At 53.4% G+C, this 22108-nt stretch overlaps 2 protein-coding genes and 1 pseudogene across 4 annotated transcripts in view; 1 reads left to right on the top strand and 2 right to left on the bottom strand.

Moving 5' to 3' along the window:
• Window positions 1–6099: 6099 nt before the first annotated feature.
• On the bottom strand, window positions 6100–13509 carry Foxa3 (forkhead box A3). The gene is made up of 2 exons (XM_047528706.1): window positions 13324–13509; window positions 6100–7812 (listed from the first exon to the last, which is right to left on the bottom strand). Exons 1-2 carry the CDS (start codon window positions 13390–13392, stop codon window positions 6832–6834), a joined length of 1050 nt encoding a protein of 349 aa, XP_047384662.1. The 5' UTR covers window positions 13393–13509; the 3' UTR covers window positions 6100–6831.
• On the bottom strand, window positions 8649–8797 carry LOC124967669 (uncharacterized; annotated as a pseudogene).
• An 804-nt stretch (window positions 13510–14313) lies between the features above and the next one.
• The window catches only part of Sympk (symplekin scaffold protein), a 33895-nt gene continuing 26100 nt past the window's right edge, over window positions 14314–22108 (top strand). The window contains exons 1-7 of one of the 3 annotated variants that reach the window (XM_047528703.1): window positions 14366–14433; window positions 16906–16965; window positions 17580–17703; window positions 17832–17897; window positions 19116–19169; window positions 19255–19328; window positions 21666–21792. In XM_047528703.1, the coding sequence (XP_047384659.1) occupies window positions 17599–17703; window positions 17832–17897; window positions 19116–19169; window positions 19255–19328; window positions 21666–21792 (426 nt within the window). In that variant the 5' untranslated portion in view covers window positions 14366–14433; window positions 16906–16965; window positions 17580–17598. Of the gene's footprint in view, window positions 14434–16905; window positions 16966–17579; window positions 17704–17831; window positions 17898–19115; window positions 19170–19254; window positions 19329–21665; window positions 21793–22108 lie in introns of all 3 variants that reach the window. The other 2 variants (XM_047528705.1, XM_047528704.1) reach the window with 2 other exon arrangements.

Raw genomic sequence — 22108 nt, 5'->3', positions numbered from 1 at the left:
AGCTGTGGAGAACACCTGGTCCTTTAAGAGCAGCTGGTAGGTGGGTGGGGGGCAGGGGAGTCACCCCCAGCCTGGCTGGTGTGTATTCTAGATAGAGGCCGGGTTAACCATTAACAGCCGCGGGCCTGACCTGTGGGTGTGGGGGCTGGGCCAGTCCCCCTTCCCCCAGTGCTGGGGTGGGGCCAGGGTGGTGGGTTCTGGGTTTAATTGAGAATCAGTGAGTAGGTGAAGAGACACCCAGGCAAAGACACAAAGAGACAAGGAGATGTAGGAGCCAGAGACACAGAGACGGAGAGACGGGAGAGAGCCTCTGAGATGTAGGACATGAGGCAGAAACGGAGAGACAGATGCTCAGAAATGAACAAAGTGGAGAAATGTCCAGATAGGTCGAGAGAGACCCATGTGGAGATGAGATGCCAAGAACAGAGACTTAGGAGGGGCGAGACGCAGAGAGTGGATGGGAGCTGGGGTGGCTCCGTGGCAGGGCGCTTGCCTGGCATCAGGTCGGCCCTGGGTCCCATCCCCAGAACTACCAACAAACAAACAAAAAAATCAAACGTGAGATGAACCAGGGCAAGGCCTAGACTGGAGCTAAAACCTCCTCTGACCCCAGAGTGCCCTGAAAGAGGGGGAGCGGGGGCTCGGGAGGAAGGCGGGCTGGCCTGCTCTGGGCATTTGGGCCATCCTTCCCCCTCCTCAACCTCAGCTGACACCTCCTCCACGTCGCCCTCTCCGACTCCCAAGCAGCACTAGGTGCCATTTCTGGGCTCCCATAGCACCTGTGCTTCCAGCCTAACCCCGCTCATTCTGCCCATCACTCTGGCACCTGGACGGTAAGCCTCCTAAGGGCAGGGTTGGGGCACCCCAGCGACACCTAGCACAGGGCTGGGGAGCTGGATCATTGATGAATGTGCTTCTCTCCCTCAACAAATGTTCATTCCCATCCACGGCGTGACGAGCCCTGGAGCAGGTGCTGTGGGCACAGCAGGAAGCGGAATGCAGCCCCCCTTCTCCTGGAGACACAGACGGGCCCCTAAAATATAAGAGCCATGGAACAGTAAGTTCTAAGAAGGAAAGAGAACCCAGGGAAAGGGGATGAAGGGAGATGGAAGGGCTGTTGTAGAGGGAATGTAGGGAAGGGAGATGACTCCAAGAACAGAAGGATCAAGTCAGGGAAAAGCTTCCTGGATAGTGCATACAAAGGCCCTGAGGTAGTTTGTCCTGGAAGTGGTCAGATGGCCAGAGCATCTACTGATGGGGGAAGGTCATAGGAAATGAGATCAGAGGGATCATGGGGGAGACGCAGGAGCGGTGACTCTGATAATGACTTTGGATTTCCTTTTAATAGGAGCAGGTGGAAAGTTTCAAACAGAGGCTAAAGGGATGGAGCAAATGAGACAGAAATGGCGAAGACTCAATCAGGACTGGCATAGGTCTCTGTGCCCAGTGCTCCACAGAGGGCCTAGCACGTGCCCCATGACCATGTGCGCATGAATGAATGAGACCCGAAGTGATAGAGAAAAATTCAAATGTGTCTAGGTGGATGGACTCACAGACCCCCAGGGAGAGGCCAGTTAAGGACCTGGGGACACCCAGGGACAGCAGATGCAGACAGACAGACAGCAGCCCAACTGAAGAGTCCCATTCCTTCCAGAATCCTCCACACCCAGAAAGCTTCCCAGGAGCTGGAAACCCCCCCCCCGGGCCTCCCTGCCCGCCTCGCCGTGGCGTGCCCACTCACACCTCGGGCAGAGGAAGCTGGCAGGCCCCACAGGAACCTTTCTGTGCGGGGGGAGTGTAGGCACAGGCGGCAGGGACGAAGGGAGAGGAGTGGCAAGCAGGCGGGCAGCGGGCAGTGGCTACACAAAGGCCCCAGTGTCTGCCCCTCCTGCCCCGGTACAGATATAAATAATATGTGCATATACCTTTATATATACCCGTGGGCTGGGGCGGGAGGCTGGGGCCGCACACTCCCCTAAGGCCTTGGCATGGCGGATCTGCTCCTGTGGGGCTGGGGGCTCAGAGCCCCACAGAGATGGTGGCCAAGAGCAAGAGACTCAGCTAAGAGAGAAACCTAACGGGAAAGGGGCCGAGCCTGGGGTCCGACAAGGCCCTGCGCTGGGAGGAACTGATTCCACTGGAGACGCAGCCCAGAAACAGAATTCACTGGAGAGAGAAAAGGACACAGGGAGAGGGACGGCGACAAAAGGAAGACAAGGGCCATCCCAGAGAAAGGCAGAGCTACAGAGAAACCTGGTGAGAGAAATTTCTTAGGGACAGAAAGAAACAGGGAGGTCAGAGACACCAGAGAGAGGGACAGACACCAGGCTGAGGTCAAGGCGGGGACTTGGGGACACTGGTGCCCAAGGGCAGGGGGCAGCCAGGACACGTCTCCAGTGCGGGGCATGGTCTGTAGACTGTGGTCCAGCCCAGCCCAGCCCAGAGCAGGCAGAGGGGCAGGGAGCGGGGCAGAGGGAGGTGGCCTTGGTGCCGGATCCTGGTGTTTACCTGGGGCAGGCACTGCAAACAGGCGCCTGGCCGGGCCACGGCAGCAAGGGTGGGATGGGCTGGGCCCCAGCCCTGGCACCAGTGGGCCCGACACGCCCACCTGTGGCCTGGGTGGTGAGTAACACCCACAGTGACACCTGGGTAGATGGTGACACATAGCAGAGGACAGACAAGTGACACACAGTGACAGATATAGGCAGACCCACAGTGACAGACAGAAGACCATGACGGGCAGAGCAGAGACAGACACGTGAACAGAGTGACCCCTACGTAAACCCAGTGATGGACACTGACACACAGAAGAGGGACACTTCAGGGAATAACAGAAGCCCACAGACACCCGACGCCCCCACACACATGAATCCCGGGGACAAACGCGGCAACCCACACACGCGTAAATCACCCAGGCTGCTGGCTTCCCATGGCAGGTGTGGCAGGCAGCGGGGGTGACCACCACAGAGGGCTGGGGACCCGGGCCCTGTTGTCCTGCTGTTGTCCTCCTGTTCTCCAGAGCAGCTGTGGCTCTAGACACTGACTCTGGGCCAGACCACTTGGGGTCTGCTGACATACCACTCACTGGCTGTGTGACCCTGGGAAAGTCACTTCTCCCCTCTGTGCCTCACTTTTGCCAATGATAAACAGGGGCGGGGGTTGAAAGGGATCGGATCAATCAGTTCTGATATGATGCTGGACACGTGGTAACCCTAGTAGGCGCCCCACCACAGGTATCAAGCCCAGGGGTGCCTTACCACTGAGATACAGCTCTACCCAGGCTCTATTTCTTTAATTTTTTACTTATTAATTTACTTATTTGGTACCAGGAATCGAACCCAAGGGCACTTAACCACTGAGCCACCCACTTCTATTTTTAATTTTGAGATAGGGCCTCACTAAGTTGCTGAGGCTGACTTTGAACCTTTGATCCTCCTGCCTCAGCCTCCCAGGCTACAGACCTGCAGCCCCGTGCCCCATGCTCCTCAGGCCCTCCCTATTTAATTTAATTTTTTTTTTTTGAAACCTGGTCTTGCTAAATTCCTAGACTGGTCTTGGATCCTCCTGCCTCAGCCTCCCCAATAGCTGGGATTACGGGCTGGCCCCACCAGCCCTAGTAGCTTTTAATTATTATATATTATCATCAGTGGCCTCATTGTTTCAAACCTTCTGATGTAAGGACAGCCCTCTGCCCACAGGGACCCTGCCCTAGCCTCTGTTTCCCCACCCCAGTGCCCCTCCCTTGGACTGTGTCACCTCAGGCCCACAGCCCAGGCTCGGCTGTGTCCCCATGGCTACCCCTCCATCCCTCATCCTTGGCGTCCTCCTGTCTGTCCATGGGTCCCACGTCGCACCGTGGTACTTTTCCACGCTGGACATCAGCCGGCTGTCCCTGGGTGGGGGTCACACCTGCCCACGCCAGGCGAGCTGGTGGCCACCAGACACCCTGAGGGATGGCCCCACCTTCCCCTAAGGACCCTACAACAACACCCCGCCCCTCCGGCCACCTGAGGTCCCTCCTGGGGCGGCCTGAGGCCCGAGCCTGGGGACAGGAAGCCCCAGGCCTGGCCGCCCTGAAAGCCTCTTTCAGCCTGCGCCTCCTCCCGCCACCACCGACTCCTCCCGCGGAATAATATTTGGGCTGTTGGCCGGGGGGCGGGGGCCAGATCCGGAGGCCGCCGGGGAGAAGCCAGAAACCGCAGGGCTTCCTGCCTCGGGCCGCCGACTCCGGAGAGACCCCCAGGCCCGAGGGAGGGGGCGGGTGCCGGGGAGACTGAGGGCCTTTCTCTCGGCCCCAGTTGTTTTTTCCAGGAACCAGGAGGAATTCCCCGGCCTGCCCAGGACAGCAGGGCTGGTGGACGGCTGACGGGGTGCCAGCACGGCAGGGGGCGGGGGTGACACGCAGCCGGCCAGGCGGGCACAGCGACAGAAATAGAGGGCCTGGCCTGCGAGGTGGCAGGTAGAGAGAGGCGGAAACTCTCAGAGCTGGGAGGAGGAGGGAGGCCAGGGAAGAGAGTCCAGAGAGCCAGAAAAAGATTGCAGGAGAGGAACCCCAAGAGAAAGGAAGAGCCAGAGACCCAGGGAGGCAAGAATGAGAGAAAGGGCGGGAGAAGAGTTGGGCAGAGTGACATTGAGACCCAGGAGAAAGGTGAGAACAGGGAGACATCAGGAGCAGCATTCAGTCACTCACACAGGTGGCCAGAGCCCTTGGTCTTTGAATGACAGAATAACTGGCTGACTGAATAAATGAATGAGTGGTCAAGGTGACCAGAGAGCTGGTGCCACCAAGAAAGGCAAAAGCAAAATGAGGATAAGACACTGTCAGAACCAGGCACAGTGGCACACACCTGTAATCCCCGCAGCTCAGGAGGCTGAGGCAGGAGCATTGCAAATTTGTGGCCAGCCTCAGCAACTTAGCTTAGCGAGACCCTGTTTCAAAATAAAAATTAAAAGGGGCAGGGGATGTGGCACAGTGGTAGAACACCCCTAGGTTCAACCCAGTACCACACACACACAAAAGACTAACCTGTCCCTCTGCCTCAGCCCTGCTGAATGACCGTGACCCAGACCCTTCCCATTCTGGGCCTCAGTTTCCACAATGAAAGGAGGGGTGTGAAGTCCAGAACTGTGTTTCTGAGACAGCCTCGCCTTGGGAAGCCCTGGAGCAGAGATGGCCAGACCCCAATCCCTGAAAGGAGGACCCAGCTCCTCCCCTACACATCCACCTGCCGGCAAAAGTGATGGACACACCAGACAAACCCTCCGCACAGGCTCACACACAAACAACATGACAGGCACACAGTAAAGACAGGAATCTCTCTCACACACACAAACACACACACACACATACACACACACACACTTTCTTTTAAACAGACATAAACTGACTCCCTGAGATGCCCAGGACACACAGTGACAGGCAGACCCACAACATGGATGCCAACACACACACGCTCAGACACTCACACATACATATTTTTGGGAGGCAGTAGATAGGCAAAGTGATACACAGGGACCTGCAGGTGACAGCGTGAGGCCCAGGGAAAGATGTACGAAGAGAACCACAAACACAAAATAATAAAGACACACACATGAGTCTGATATTGTGACACCCAGATGCACAGACACATAAACCCACACAATGGAGGGCTACAAGCAAGGGGAGAGCTGCAGCAGCCACAGGAACCCAACAGGCAGCCATGCTCTATAATCTCAGGGCTCGTGCACACTGATACACTCCAACACACCCAGGGCCTCCCGTTTAACACCTCCGCTAACCTTTACCCCAACCCTAGCTTAACCAGAACTTAAGCGCCCCTAGCTCCCCAAGCCTCAGAGCTAAAGTTGTGTGTCTGGGAAGTGGGGGCAGGGAGATGGCCTTGGTCACTGCAGAGCCACCTCCCCCTGCTGCTCTGGCCCCACTGCTGCGGGGGCTGCTATCTATGAACAAACTATCCTTGGGGTCAGGGACAGCAAAGAGCCAAAGGTCAGGTCAATGCCTCCCTCGGCCCTTCCCCCAGAGGGATCCAGCTCTTGGGGCAGGAAGGAGAGGGCACAGGGGAACAGAAACTCAGGTGTTCCAGCTCTGCAGGGCCCACCAAGGAAAAGAGACATTCAGTAAGAGGCAGACACGGTGACTTTAATGGTCACACAGCCAGTATCCCGCTTCCCAGGCAAGAACTAGACTTCAGTAGAAATTCCCCACACCCTGACCAGCCCTTTCTGATGTCTCCTGGACCAGGGTGGGGGAAGAGCTTCAGAGAAAACCAAGGAGTCTTCTCTCCATCCCCCACCCAACTTGCACCAAAGAGACAACAACCGCGTGGTGCACGCGGGGCTGGGGTGGTCATCCTGGTGCACAACGGCATGCTCATAATGTCTCCTGGCCAACAGGGTAAACATCCAAGCACCCAGTGGGCCAAAAGAGATGCCATGCAGGATGGTGGCCAAGGATACCATAAAAGAAGTTATCACAGCCCCAAAAGGGCCAAATATGCCATTGAAATGATATCACCACGGTGCCCAAAGTGTCCATCAAAATGTCCATCACAGCATCCAAAGGGCCAACCAAGATGGCGTCCCAGATGGCGGCCATCAAAGCATCCAACAGATCAACAGATAACATCAATCAGCATGGCAGTCTCCGCAGTACCCCATGGGCCCACCAAGATGTCCATGGCAGTTATCACAGTACCCAGTGGATCATCACAGTAAGTAATAGACCAAACAGGATGTTAACCAATGGGACAGAGTGTCACCAGAAGGATCAGGCCCAAGAGCCTGCTGGCGTGAGCCACAGCCATACCCCACCACCATGTTCCCATCCCCCTGCTAGGATGCGTTGAGCAGAGATCGGGCATAGAGGCCCTGGTAGTACACCCCAGGCTCCCCACTCTCAGCCCCGTAGCCCCCAAACCCCACGTCCAGTTTGGGAGGTGCTGGTGTCTGTTCCGACATCAGGTTGTTGATGGAGAAGGGGTGGTTGAAGTTGTAGGGCGCGTCCAGTTTCAGCTCCCCAGGGAGCTCCAGGCCGGTGAAATAGGGTGTGGAGGAAGGGGGCGAGCCACAGTCCAGAGCCCCCACATCCTCCCCACCCTGGGCCTCTGGCTCGGCGGGTGGAGGCTGGGGTTGGGGTGGGGAGGCCACTGTGGCAGCAGGGGCGGTGGGGGCGGAAGTGGCCATGCCATTCCTGGCAGCAGCGGCCCCACTGTTCCCTTTCTTCGCCTTCTCCTCCAGCTTGAAGCGCTTCTGGCGGCGCAGGTAACAGCCGTTCTCAAACATGTTGCCGGAGCTGGGGTGCAGGGCCCAGTAGGAGCCCTTGCCCGGCTTGTCCGGAGAGCGCGCCACCTTGACGAAGCAGTCGTTGAAGGACAGAGAGTGGCGGATAGAGTTCTGCCAGCGCTGCTGGTTCTCCCGGTAGTAAGGGAAGAGGTCCATGATCCACTGGTAGATCTCGCTCAGGGTCAGCATCTTGCCTGGGGCCTGCTGGATGGCCATGGTGATGAGCGAGATGTAGGAATATGGCGGCTTGGCATGGGCCAGGGGCCGCCGGTACCCCTTCGGCATCTCTTTCCCATGTACCAGCCCAGGTCCCGGGGCCCCGTACCCTGAGCTGCTGCCTCCGCCACCACTGGCACCCAGGCCTGGGAAGGTGGGCCCCAGGGGCGCGGCAGGAGCTGGGGGCGCAAGGGGTCCTGAGGGCAGTGGGGAGGCGGGAAGCCCTCCAGGGGGGTAGGGCGAGCTCAGAGGGTTCAGGGTCATGTAGGAGTTGAGAGGGGCCATGGTGGGCACTGGGGTCACTGGAGAGTAGACCTGCAGAGAGAGAAAGAGATAGGGGGAAGGGTTAGCAGGTCTCCACTCTGCCAGTCAGCAAGGACCCCAGGACCTTTGTGTGCCTGTCCACCCCCTATAAAATTCCCTTCCGTCATCATCTCCCTCTGAAGACAGCTGTTTCAAAGTCTTGTCCTGCTCCCTGCACACCAGCTCTGTGCCCGCCCGGCACCAACGCTCCCATAAAACCAAGGGCATGTTGGAAGAGGTTCTCAAAGTGTGGTCTGGGACACCTGGGGAAACCTAAAACCTTTCAGGGGTACCTTTAGGGTGTCCATGAGGTCAAAACCATGTTCAAAATCATGCTATTATCAGGCTTTTTCCCTTTCTTTCTCATGGTTGTACAGTGGACTTTTCCAGAAGTTTTGTGGCAAGTGATACTGCAAAACCTCGAAGGTAGAAGCAGCTGCGAGACTCCAGCTCTTCTGTCAAGCCGGCCTTGATTTGCAAAAATGTAAAACAGTGCCACTTGTCTCACTAAGGTTTTGAAATATAGCAATTTTAATAAAAACATGTTATTTGTATTAACAAATGATTGTTAATGTAAGTTGACTTAACATAAATATATATATATGTATAAAATTTCTTCATTTTAATTTTGAATATGGTAACTATCAATAGACATAACCCCAATCAGAATCTGAACCCCAATTTCTGTCTTCAGTAACTTTTTTTTAGTATGGTGTTAGAGATGGACCCAAGGGCCTCACACATGCTAGGCAAGCCTTCTACCACTTCTTATCATCTTTGGTAATTTTTAAGAGTGTAGAGATGTCCTGAAACCAAATAAGATCAGTTTTTTTTTTAAAAAAAAACAATCTCTGTAGAGACTGTCAAAAATTGCCAGTGCCAACTATATTTCAATTGCCAATGGCAACTATTTTGGGAAAAGTTTTCAATTAGCAATTATCAATAATCACACCTCAGATAAATGTCATTGGTTATGATACTGCCACTGCACAAAGATTGCAAAATTGATTTTTTGACTTGAAAAAACTGAGAAATTGATCAAAATGAACTAAGCCAATTGAGAAACTGATTTACCTAATAAATTTGCAGTTTTCACTTTTAATAAGTACTTAATACAAACCACTAATAATCTAATCATCTGTATAGCTCTTTATTAGTCTTTTAAGTTATAAAATTACAGGGTTTTTTTTTTTTTTTTTTTTTCTGCTTTTTGAGAAGTCTCACTATGTTGCCCAGGCTGGCCCTGTTCTCCTGGGCTCAAGTGATTCTTCTGCTTCAGTCTCCCAAATAGCTGGGACTACAGGCACCCATCACCATGTCAGTTTAAAAATTACTATTTTTATAGATCAAAAGCAAGATCAGCAGGCATGGCTATGCTCGTCTGTAATCCCAGCAGCTCGGAAGCCCGAGGCAGGAGAATGGTGAGTTCAAAGCCAGCCTCAGCAACTTGGTGAGACCCTGTCTCAGAATAAAAAAATAAAAAGGGCTGAGGATGTGGCTCAGTAGTTAAGCACCCCTGGATTAAATTCCCAGTACTCCGCCCCACTCCAAAAAAAAGATCAGAAATCACATTTTTACCTAACATATGTATTTCTTTGTAACATCAAATCTAACACTTCACTGTAAGCTATAGCATTATTTTATATATCGGTATAAATGCAAAAAAGAAAAAAAAAACACAACACACCACATAGTTAAAAATCACTAGATATCATTGATTATAAAACATGGCCTGTTTTCAGAAATGTTTAAATGGGGAAAAAGTGCACCTTAGCTCAATGCAATATGGTAGACATTGCTGTGTATCTCAAAATCACCCTGCAGCCAAGCACGTTGGCACAATCCTGCAATCCCAGCGACTCAGCAGGCTGAAGCCGGAGGATGGCAAGTTCAAAGCCAGCCTCAGCAATTTATCAAGGCCCTGAGCAACTTAGTGAGATCCTGTCTCAGAATAAAAAAAAAAAAAAAAAAAAGGCCTGGGGATGTGGCTTAGTGGTTAAGCCCCTCTGGGTTCAATTCCCGGCACCAAAATCAAAATCACTGTCTACGTATTCATTCAATGATCCATTCGACCTGTAGTTACTAGCCACCTCTGTGCCAGGCACTGCTCCAAGTACTTCACTGTCAGCTCCTTGAATCCCTACAGCCATACTATGGGGGAGGTGCTGTTAGGATGCTCTGAGCATCTACAGCGAGAGCTGAACAAGCTGAGGTCCAGACCTGTGTCCTGGATCTTGCTATAAAATCAGAGAGCAAGGGCTGGAGATGTGGCTCGTGGTAAAGTGCTTGAGGCCCTGGGCTTGATTTCCAGCACCTCAAAAAGAAAGAAAGAAAGAAAGAAAATAGCTGGGGTTGTGGCTCAGTAGTAGAGTGCTTGCCTAGCACCCGTGAGGCATTGGGTTTAATCCTCAGCACCTCATAAAAATAAACAAGTAAAATAAAGGTATTAAGGTATTGTGTCCATCTACAACTTAAAACAATTTTAAAATTTAAATTAAAAAATAAAATGAATAGAAAAGCAGAGATGGGGACAGCCGGAGGTGCCTGCCCTCATGGAGCCGCGAGTCCAGGAAGACCGTGAACATACTGTGTGCTAGACGGTGGCTTCTCTTCTCTACGCACCCACCCCACTCAGCTCACCCCGTCTTCCATCCTCTCTCCCTCAATCTTCCATTTTCCCCGTTTGCCCCGCTCCATCCCCCGCTGGGGTCTCAGGGCACTGAGGTGCTGCTAGAGCTCTGGTCAGAGCCACCTTGGCAGTGGGTTAGTTGAAGCCATCTGGATCCTGCCAGTCCCAAGGTCCGAAAGAAAAGGGACCTGCCAAGGCCACTGCAGGGACAGGTGGCAACCAACCCCAGGTCTGAGTTCCAGTGGAGATCCCTCCCTCTGTCTGTCTCTTGGCGTCTCCGTTGGCCACTGCCATCTGTGTGTCTGTCCGTTTTCCTCTGTCTTGGTGTGTGCGTATTCCTTTTCCTTCCTGTGTCTCTCTAGACCCTCCATTTTCTTTCCCTGTCTCTGTCGTCTCCTGCCCGTGGTCCACCCTGTCTACCTCCCCCCCCACCTCCCTCACCAGCTCCCCCAGCCCACCCCACTCCTTCGCAGCACATCTCTGCATCTGTCTACCTTCCTTCCCTCGCCATCTGTCTTCACATTGAACTTGGAGACAGTGCCTCCCCTCGTCCACGCACTGGCCTCCCCAGGTGGCCTGTTTCTGTCCTCCCGAGAATAAGGGAAGAGATGAGGGGGAAAGGTGATGGACTCAGGTGGATCCACAGAGTTTCTAAATCTCCCTGAGCCCCACCCCAGTCAGGCTCTCTGGGACCCCAGGGCCCTCCTTTTTTGGCTCACTATCCACCCGGAAGTCCTCCTTGAGGTCTGACCTCAAGCACTCCAGCTGCTCTAATCCACCCTAGGCTTTCCCACACCTGTGACTGGGATGAACCCCTAGCGTCCGGGTCTGAACCGGATCTCCCCCTACAGGGTGGGGCTGAGATTGGGGGGAAGCCCTCAGGGGACCTGCACCCCCACGAAGGAGGCTGCAATTTCTCCCCTTTCATTTCCTTATTGTTTCTGGGGAAGGGTGTGACTGGGAGCAGAGGGAGGCAGTGGGAAACCAGAAGTCCAGTTTTCAGTCCCTGACCCAACCAGGACCCCAGCACTTTGGGAGGCTTCATATTTCCCACCTCTAAAAATGGGGGAGCAACTGGATCTGCTGATCTGTGTGAACCTTGGACCAGTGGGGACATTCCAGGGTCATAGCTTTCCAAATTCCAGACAGCAATCCACAGGCCTGCACAGTGTTTACATCACCCAGAAGGAGGGTGCAGGGGGCAAGAGGTGGTCTGGGGACCCTCAGTTTTGTGGCTGCCTGAGTCTAGGTGTCTCTCTCTCCATTGTTCTGACCCCAGAGGACAAAGGGCATTTGCCTGATGGAAAGGCCAAGAAGACCCTCAGACGGTAGGTCCCAATTCATTTCCAGTCCCCCACACCTGCACTCTTCCAAAATACACCCCCAAATGCTGATCACTCCCAGGCTGTCCAGTTTCTGACAGTTTCCACACAGATGTTTCCCTAAACTCGGATCCATTCAGACTATGACTCCTCTTTTCTAGATACCCCCCTCAACATCTTACAATGTGCTCCAGACCATTAATTTGTAGTTGGTCACCTTAAATCCTCTGTTTAGTCTTAGAGCTCTCCAAGGATGTCCCCATTATCTGGGACCTCCACCTCTCACCCTGGTCTCTGCTTTCCCCATCACAAAACTGATACCTCCGGCCACCCGCCTCCACTTCTCAACGCTCCCAGTCCCTTCCCTAGTCAGCCCTGCCCCAACCCAAGTGCACCTCACACCTCCCGAGACCCAGTACTGGCCCCTCCTGGGCACCATGCCAAGCCCCGCAAGCCTGGGGATCCAGGAATCCCACTCAACAGTTTCAAATCCCAGCCCAGTGCTCCCTATAACCACTAGATCTTGACTTCTTGCAAACCATTCCAGCCCCACACATGTCCAGACCCCCCACGACTACCTCCCCAATCTCACAATCTCCATTATAGAGCAAGTGAGCAAAGCAGGAGTCCTGCAGCAAGAGGAATATGGGCTAGATTTGGGGAAGGACTTTCCATTGGTTTAGGTTGAGGGAAGTAGGATATGCCCCCAGCCCCTACTCTGGGAAGCCTTGTCTGAAGTGGGGCTCGATGGGGGACTTTAGGAATGCCTGGAGGTTGCTGGCTGGGGGAGTATAAGAGGGGCACAGTTCGAAATCCCCCAGCCTCTGATTTGGGGAAGCCCTGCCAAGGGTCATGGATGGGGACACAGGGTGAAGACTGTCTACCTGTCCTGCAGACGCTGATGGCCACATCACTTGCTCTTGAGTCCCTGGTGTTGACGAGGTCTGGGTGCTGGTCTATCTAGGCCACCTGTTATTTCAGATTCCCCAAATGAAACTTCACCTGGAGAGAACTTCTAGCTCTTAGCCCGGAGCACCACCAAGTCCTGTTTCTGACCCTTTCTTAGACTACCAGCTGACTTACCCCTGAACCTCAGCTCTGATTTCCACTCCCATCTTCAACACTGTATTCTAGCCCTGGCTCCCTTCCACCTCAGACTTCCCTTAATGGTGACCCCATCCTCTATCTCTTCTTCCCTATCTTTCCCCCTTCCCTTTGAACCTCATTTCCTGAAATCCTCCTGCTATGTCGCCTACCCTGGGGCTCTGATTCCTACCTTAGGTTTGTTCCTTTTAATCCCTTGGATCCGAGGGCCCAACAGCCGGCCCTTACGTTTAAGATGCGACCTACCCTTGCCTAAATTTTCCTCCCACCTACGCCCTTGCCTAAAGGGCGCTCTCTAGTCTTGTCCCGGGTCCCTAACTCCCACACCTGGTCTCCGTGTCCCTAGCTCCTTGGCTCCCCAGCTAGATTCCTTGGGCCCCCTTTGAGCACACACCACGGTCCCTGCCCGCCTTTAGCCCGCCGGATACCTGCCCCCCACTTCCCGCTCCGCCGTCCCCGAGGACACACCTCGCCCGCCTCCGGGTAGTAGCTCCACTCAGCCAGGTCATGGGCCTCCATCTTCACCGAGCCCAGCATCCCCCGGTCCTGCGCCCCCACCCGCCCCGGCTCCGGCCCGGGGGAACCGAGTGCTCGGGTTCTCTCGGCGCCCGCCCGTCCGACCGCCCGGGGTCCCGCCGTCCCGGACGCCGCGGGAGGCGGCCACGCTTTATAGCCGGGACACCCCCGCCCTCGCCCGCCCCGGGCTGCCCTCCCGCCTCCCCGAGGGCGGCGCGCTCGGACTGGGGCGCCCCCTGCGGGATCGCCGGGAGACCGACCTCGGGCGTCGGGAGTCGCAGCCCTGGGATCTGAGAGCCAGAGATGGATGAAGAGGGAGGGAGCTACGCGTGGGAGGCACTGCGGTTACGAAGGACCCCGAGGACAGAACGGCCCAGGAGCACCCTTCCACCCTAGGGGGCGTCAGCGGCTCGACCTGAGAAAGCGAAAAGCCAGAGCCCGGCGTGTTCGACGCGGAGGAAAGGAAAGCTGGGGCGCTATGGCCTGGCGAGGGACCTGTATGCCATTCCATTATGAGGACCTGTCAGGGTCGCTGGAAACCACATTCCAAGCGGGCCGCCGGGACCACCGCGGCTTCCGACGGCTGTAAATACTTCGGACTGTGTGCAGGGTCAGGACCAAGGATGGAGAGGCTCAGGGCCTCTGCTTAGACCCTATCAGGGCAACAGACCACCTCAAGACCCACGAGCTTTGCCCACGGGTCTCCCCACTCGCACACCAGCCAGCCGTCCAGGACCCCGGAGCTCCGCGAACTCCATTTCCCAGAAGCCTCTACTCCGGCTTTCCGCCCAGCGCCTCTGCCAGGGACTACATTTCCCAGAAGCATGGCGCCCGAAAGCAGGAAATGGAGGCCGTCCGGGAGGAGGCTGGGGGAGGGCGGAAGGCCGCCCGCGAGGCACGAGGTGGAGGCGGGGGCGGGCCGCGGACTGAACTCCATTTCCCGGCTGTCCCGCGTGTGGGGCGCGTGCGTAGTGTCACGGCGGCGGGCGGAAGATGGCGGTGGCGGCGTCTGCGAAGAGGCGCTGCTGAGGGGGCGCGAGGGGTACGGAGGCCGGAGCCGCGGTGAGCGGGAGGCGGCATGAGGGCCCGGGGACGAAGGGAGGAGGGGCCCAGGAGAGGCAGGGGCGCGGGCGGAGGGAGGCCCCCTGCGAGGAGAGGGCGCAGCGGCGTTCGGGGCCCCCGTTTCTACCCCTGCTCAGGACCCTTCCTTGGCTCCCTAGTGCCCTCGGGGTAAAGTTCCAACGTGGGCCCGCAGGCTCGGCTACCTGTCGACCTCCACTCTCTGCCTTTGCTCATCCCCCCAAGCGCAGCTGCACTGGCTCTCGGCTCTCGGCTCTCGCCCTGCGCCTTCCCGCTCAGGGTTTTTGCACAGTCTGTCTGCTCTGCCCGCAACATCCTGTTACCCTTTCTGCCTGGCTAACTCCCATTCATCCTTCGGATCTCGGCACCGACGTCACTTCCTCTGCGAAATCCACCTTTCCCGCCCTCCATCCCGAAATCCGCCTGTTCAGTGTTTTCATAGGCCTCTGGTCCTTTCCTTCTTGTCACGTGTGGTCTGATTTGTTGTTAGACCTTTATTTGTGAGCTCTTTGGTTATGTCTGTGACCATGGGCTCCCTGAGCACAAGGACGAGTGTGTCAGCCAGCGCTGAGTTCTCAGCACAGTGGCCTCCACACTGGCAATACCCAGTAAATGTTACTGAATGAATGAAAAGTACTCCTAGAGCCACTCCGGAATAACAGGGCAGTAGTCCTATTCCCACGTGAGAGTAGGGCAGTCCACTCCGTAAGGAGTACACTGGTAGAGAGGGGAACCCCTGGTATTGGTCATAATAGCTAAAACTACAAACATCCCAAATGTTCTTCAGTAGGAAGACTGGCCCAAAATCCCAAGATACATCTGCAAATAAAATACTACGCAACTGTAAAAGGGAACATGGGAGAAAAGAAAAAGGAATGAGGAAAATATATATTGCTAGAATGGTCTCCAACATACATTAAGTGAAAAGAACATGGAAAGTAGTGATTATTGTACAGTATACAGTCGGTCCTTTATCCTGGGTCCCACATCTGTGGATTCAACCAAGATCCAATTGAAAATATTTGGGGGGGAAAAGTTGCAACTGTTCTGAACATGCATAGACTTCTTTTTTCTTGGCATACTCAACTATTTACATAGCATTTACCTTGCATCACATATTATAAATAGTCTGGAGATGATTTAAAGTATATAAGTGAATGGGTGTAGGTTATACGCAAATACTGTGCCATTTTATATAAGGGACTTGAGAATCCATGGATTTTGGTATCCAAGGTGGGGGTAGAGCCAATCGCCCTGGGAAGTGGGGAGGGACTATATATATATATATATGGAAGTGGGGAGGGACTATAGATAGATAATAGATAGATAGATAGATATAGATATATTTAAAAAACAGCAACTAATGGGTAAACCAAAAAGCAAAGGGAGGAGAAATTGATGAAAGAATTTGGTGGAGGGCTGGGGTTGTAGCTCAGTGGTAGAGTGCTTGCCTAGCATGTGTGAGGCACTGGGTTCCATCCTCAGCTTCACATATAAATAAATTGAATAAAATAAAGGTGCATCAAAAACTAAAAAAATTTTTTTAAATTTTTTAAATAATTACACTCAGCAGGTAGTAAATGTTCTTTAAATATTAGCTGTAATTTTTAAGTATTCTAGAGCCAAAGGACAGAAATACTGAGCCCAGCAATTGGGGTCCTTTGGCAGGAATGTCGATTCATCCCCCAGGTATTTATTGAACATCTACTAGGTGTCAAGCACTGTTCCAGGCTGGGGATGTGGGAGATGAGCAAACACCCACAAGTCTCTGTCCTCTTAGAACTTGTTGACATGTCATGTGATAAATGCCATGGAGCAAAATAAAGTGACAAAGGTGGGGGGTTGACTTTGAAGTAGGGTGGTCAGGAAAGGTTTCTCTGCAGAGACATTTGAGTGGAGACCTAAAGGAAATGAGGGGGTTGGTGGCAACAGCTGGGAAGGAAAGACATGAAGCCTTTAAGGAAGGGGTGTGTGTGGCATGCTCAGGACGTTGAGGACAAAGGTGGGAGAGGCCCTGTCTCTTTGGACCTCGTAGACCTTGGTGGGGACTTTGGTTTTCACTGAAAAAGAGATGGACATAACAGGCAACAGGGAAGTTAGGGGGATCTCTTGGATGTAGTAGACACCTGCTGGGAATGGCTACTGGGGACAATGTGTTGTTTCTTTTTGAGACCGGGTCACACTGTTGCCCAGGTGGGTCTTGAATTCCTGGGCTCGAGTGACCCTCCTGTACCAGAGTACCTGGGACTACAGGTATGTGCCACCATGCCCAGCAAATTTCTATTTTGTTTCTCTTTCTTCATCTGTGTACACATACTTCTGTTTCTTTGATGAAAGGAGAGTGGCCTGGCAAGCCCCATCTTCCCCTGGGTTGGTTTTCACATCATGTGTGCATCCTCTGTCAGTGCAGAGATTTTCCTCATTTCCTTTGTTTTTTCTCTTGTTCCTTTCTAGAGCTGCATAGTCTTTTTATTAAGCGAGTGGATGGTCATTATTTTCAGCCAGTCTCCCCAGGTGAGAGCACGTGGTTTGCTTCTCGCATTTTGCTATTGCAAATAGCACTGAAGTGGATAGATATCTGTGATTGCTATCCACATGAAATCATCTCACGTTTTGCAGCATGACTTTGAAAGATGCTACAGACTTCCCCTCATTTTTCTGAACAGTCCCATAGAACTCCAGAGACTGACTGAAGCACGATGGCTCTCAGCAGTCTTCTCTGATGTGGTGAGTCCCTGCTGTGTGCTGGGCTCTCCGTTCCTCAGAGCCGTGTTAGAAAGTTTGCTCTGGTGTCCAGTCCAGAGTACAGCCCAGATGGAGAGGCAGAAGGCAGAGGTCAGTGAGGTGGCTGCTGTACGTTCATTTAGTCATCGTTTAGCATTTGTTTGTGGTCAGCCTGCTGGGGATAAAGTGCTGGACATGAGGCTTAGAGTCCCCCTTCTGACTGGGAGACCGCCCTCCCCCACATGACACCTGTGCATACATACGTGAGCCAGAGAGACCAGCCCTGGGGGAGAGGGGAAGGCTGGCTGACTGGGAAGGACAGTCAAGCCCTTTATATTGGGATGAGAGTCTGTACCAACCCTTGTGCAAGGGCCTAGAGCTCAAGCCAACCCCTTCTTTTACAGAGAGTACCTGACAGCAGCCATGGCAAGTGGCAGTGGGGACAGTGTCACCCGCCGGAGTGTGGCATCACAGTTTTTCACACAAGAGGAGGGGCCAGGCATTGATGGCATGACCACCTCAGAGAGGGTGAGTGCGGCAGAGGGCTGCAAGTGGGCAGGCACAGTTCTGGCCTCTGGTCGGCACGCCCCCAGTGATGCCCTGGGTGTCAAGGGACCGGCAGAACCAGCTTCATCCCGCCTCTCCCCTCCCTCCAGGTGGTGGATCTCCTGAACCAGGCAGCACTGATCACCAACGACTCGAAGATCACAGTGCTCAAGCAGGTGAGGGCAGGGTCCTGGTGGGGCAGGATAGGAGTGGGGAGCTGGGAGCCTGTGGAGCAAGAACTGTAGAGCTCCCCTCGCGGACGCCTGCCAGGAGCTCTGCTGGGCCACGCGCTCCCATTCAGTTCTCTCCGAAGCCCCACACGGAGTGGGGGTGTCACTACACATAGAGAGCAGAACCGAGAGTCCATGTGGTCAGCAGACTGCTCTGCTGCTGTCTAGCTGAGCTGGTGCAGTCCCGAGTTCTGAGCCCAGGTCTTTTGCTCTTTGTCTTTGCCTGTCCTTTCTACTAGGGTTCAGTCTGGTGGGGAAGACATGCCTGTCACCAGGCCATCGTGGCCAGAGTAGTCAGGGCTGGCCCGGAGAAGCCCAGGAATCTCCTGGCCTAGGGACGGCTGGGGGTGGGGGTCAGGAAGGACCTTCTGGAAGAGGGGACATCTGAGCCAAGCCCTGGAGGATGGAGTGGCAAGAGGCACACCTGTGAGAGGGAGAGGGTCTGGTGACAAGGGCACAGAGGTGAGCAAAAGGCAGAGGAGGGCATGAGCTTGGGGGCTGGGGTGGAGCAGAACAGGAGGCGGTTGAAGTCCAGAGATTGTGGGGTCAGGTTACCTATGTAAGAACCTCAGTTCTGCTTCTGGCTCAGTGTGACCTTGGAGAACCAGTGCCACTTCTGAGGTAGAGCCAGTGCTGACAGCAGCATGATCGTGGGGCCACTTACCCACAGTACCTCAAACCCCGGGAGCGAGGCCCTGCAGCAGCTCTGGACTGGGAAATCCATGGGAAGGGCTTAATCTAAAGAGCAGGGCAGGTGTGAGGGCCTTGGAAATGGGTTCTCACGGTCCTAGGATGCTTGCTGAATGGTGGCAGTGTGGAGTGGGGGGAGCTGTCAGTCAGGGGAGACAGGCCAGACCTCAGGAAGGTCGAGCCTGGGCACCCACTTCCTTCAACTCCTGTGCCTCACGTCCTCACCACCTACCTACCAGGCGCTGCACCTTGTGGGCTCCTGCGGAAGCTTCCCAGCAGCCCTGTGAGCTGAAGGTTAAGGGCTCATTTTACAGAGTAGCTGACTGAAGCTCAGGAGGGGTGGCCAGTTTCCCAGGTTCTGGGTAGTGAATGGCAGAGCTGGGAATTGAACTGGTTTCCCCCCTACTTCTGTATACAACGATCGGATCCTGATTTGTAGGTATGACCCTCCTTCCCGCCCCAATCTCTTTCCAGGTCCAGGAGCTGATCATCAACAAAGACCCCACACTGCTGGACAACTTCCTGGATGTGAGAGACGACCTGAACGGGCCTGGGTGAGGGGAGGGGTCTGCTGGCCCCTGCCCACCTTCCTGACTTCTCTCTGACATTGCAGGAGATCATCGCTTTCCAAGCAGACAAGTCGATAGAAGTGCGAAAATTTGTCATCGGTTTCATCGAGGAGGCATGGTATGGGCGGCGTGGGGGGCATCCCTGGTGGCATTAGCCTGTTGGCATTAGTCTGGCACCTGCCCTGGGGTCCTGCCCTCCGCTTCCTGGATGCATTCTCCCTCCCGTGTATGCTTATTCACTAACAAATACCTGATAAGATGGCACCTCGGGGGCCGTCCATGATTCCTCAGGCACCTCACGCGTCACGTTCCCATCATGAGTGGGGCTGTCCCCCTGCTTTCAGAGTGCATGCCGCGGCAGCTGGTCATTTTCAGCCACTCCCTCTGCCCTAGGCCGTGCTACCGTTCCCTACTGCCCGGATGACTTCACTGGCCGCCTTTCTGGCTCCTGTTTACTGGTTGACTCTTTTTTTTTTTTCCCCTCTTTTAATTGAAATGAAATTCATACAACAAAAATTTAGCTATTTTAATATATTATTGTAGTTACTATTTTTCTTAAGAGACAGGGTCTCACTGTTCTCCAGGCTGGCCTTGAACTCCAGGGCTCAGCGACTCACCTGCCTCAGTTTCTGCTGTAGCTGGGACTACAGGTGCACCGCCTCACACCTGGCCTTACCATCTGAAAGTGAGCCGTTCAGTAGCATCTAGTTCCATAGCCTCTCACCCCCCAACCCCCAGGGGAAGCACCCCTCTCATTCCCTAGAGCGACCCTGCTGAAATGGAAATCGGGTGTCATCACTGCCCGGCTTCCAGACCCGCTCTCGGACCCCACTGGCCCACTCTCACTGAGGTTAAAGCCCAACTCTTCACCTGGCCCCATCTCCCTCCTCACCCTCCATCTCCCTCTCTGCTCCTCAGAAAACATTGGGGAGTGTTAAGTCTGTCCACTCACTGTACCCACTAGGGACCCTGGGTCCCAGGTGGCCACATGGTGTGCTCTTCCCTGGGTCTCTCTCAGAAAGCCCTTCCTGCTCCCTGTCCTCTGGCACTCCTCCTGTGCTGCACTTTGTGGCGTTCCTTACCAGTTGAAATTACCTCAGTAATTTCCTTGCCCACAAAAACATCAGCTTCACAAGGACAGGACTTGACACTTCTGTCTTATTGGACGCTGTATCTCCAGGACCTGCCTGAAACAGGGTTGGAGCCAGCAGAGACTGTATTTGTAGAACAAGTGAATGAATTTTATCAAAACTAATCACAGGATACTTCTGCCTGCACACTATTAGGTCTTTCCCTAATTTTTGCCTCTTCTTATGGAAAGGGAAGCAGACTCTGAATGGTAAAGCGACTTGTTGCAGTTGAGTCATTTACTCATTGAATCATTAGGTGTTTACTTGATGCTTTGTGACTAGAAGGAAATGAAATAGCCCAGATGAGTGTTTTCTGATTGCCAGGCACTGTTCTAGATGCTGGACCTACTTCAGCACTTGATCCTCAGCATGACACTTTGGGTCAGTTACTTGACTCATTTAATTGAACAGAAAACTGAGGTTTGGAGAGGTGAAATGAGTTTTCTTAAGGTCACAGCTGGCTTCTATCACAACTGGAATTTTAGCCTGTATGTGACACCAGAACCCAAATTGTGTTTCCCCTTTTACTGGGAGAATTTATAAATTTTTGAGTTTACAAAAATTTAATTGTTCAGCAAGTATGTGCCATGCATTTGCTGTGGGCCAGGCATTTGTGTCAGGCTGTTGGAATCCAGCAGTGAGCACGACCAGGTACGGCTCCTGCCTCTGTGGAGCTGAGAGTCTCTTTTTTTTTTTTTTTTTTTTTTTTAATACTGATTTGATTAACATTTAATTTTACATTGTAATGTGTACTGTAAGAATTATATGTATGGGCTGAGCATTAATGGTTGGCCTTAAATTCCTTTATTGACCAGTTGTTTGAAGCCTTTTGTTCTTTATGTTAACAAAGGTGACCCTGCTGTTACTCAGAAGTAGGATAGGGTCCCCACTTAAATAAACAAAGCTAATGATTGTATAAAAGGAAGTGATTTAAGTTACATGGATGGTTGGTATTTAGCAAATGCTTTCCAGGGGTCAGGTTCTAAGCACTTAATTGTTGCAATTTTTACCCGAAGTAGGATAAAGCCACATTCACACAGTTGTCTTTCTCTGTTGCTTTCATGTGAAAAGCAGGGCCTTAAGAGGGTAAAGGAGAGGGTATTGTGGGACCAACCAAGATAGAGGGTTCAGGGGCAGCTCAGACCAGAGGTGTCGAGCATTGTTCTAAGCTAGATGCAGACAAAGCAGGTGTAGTCCTTGACCCAGCCCCTTCCATTCCTGTTCCCTGAGACATGGGCCCTGAGTTCCTTTTCTGCCTGGATACCAGGTTCCCACAACCTGCCCTAACACCACCTTTACCTTGCCCCTTTTCCTCCGCCCTCCAGCAAACGGGACATTGAGTTACTGCTGAAACTGATTGCAAATCTCAACATGCTTTTGAGGGATGAGAATGTGAATGTGGTGAAGAAGGCCATCCTCACCATGACCCAGCTCTACAAGGTGGCCCTGCAGGTGAGAGCTCTCTCCCCACCCAGCAGCTTCCCATCTGACAGTCTCATTATAGGCTAATCTTTTGAGCTTCAAACCAGGTTCAGACCACATTCTTTTTTTTTTTTTTTTTTTTTTTTTTTTTTTTTTTTTGCGGTGCTGGGGATCGAACCCAGGGCCTTATGCTTACAAGGCAAGCACTCTACCGACTGAGCTATCTCCCCAGCCCCAGACCACATTCTTTATGGTCAAAGTGTGCTGTTGGTCTGTGGGACCAGACGACAAGGGGATCTGATGTTGTCTATTGGGTCAGGAAATTGCCATGAACCCATCCTTATTT

Source organism: Sciurus carolinensis, chromosome 16 (genome assembly GCF_902686445.1).
Source record: "Sciurus carolinensis chromosome 16, mSciCar1.2, whole genome shotgun sequence".
Lineage (NCBI taxonomy): Eukaryota > Metazoa > Chordata > Mammalia > Rodentia > Sciuridae > Sciurus > Sciurus carolinensis.
This window is presented reverse-complemented; position numbering and strand designations above follow the sequence as displayed.

Coding starts and splice junctions, on each gene's coding strand:
- Foxa3 (XM_047528706.1), bottom strand. CDS start 13,392: ATGCTGGGCTCGGTGAAGATGGAGGCCCATGACCTGGCTGAGTGGAGC. Junction 7,813..13,323: donor ACTACCCGGAGGCGGGCGAG/GTGTGTCCTCGG, acceptor CTCTCTCTGCAG/GTCTACTCTCCAGTGACCCC.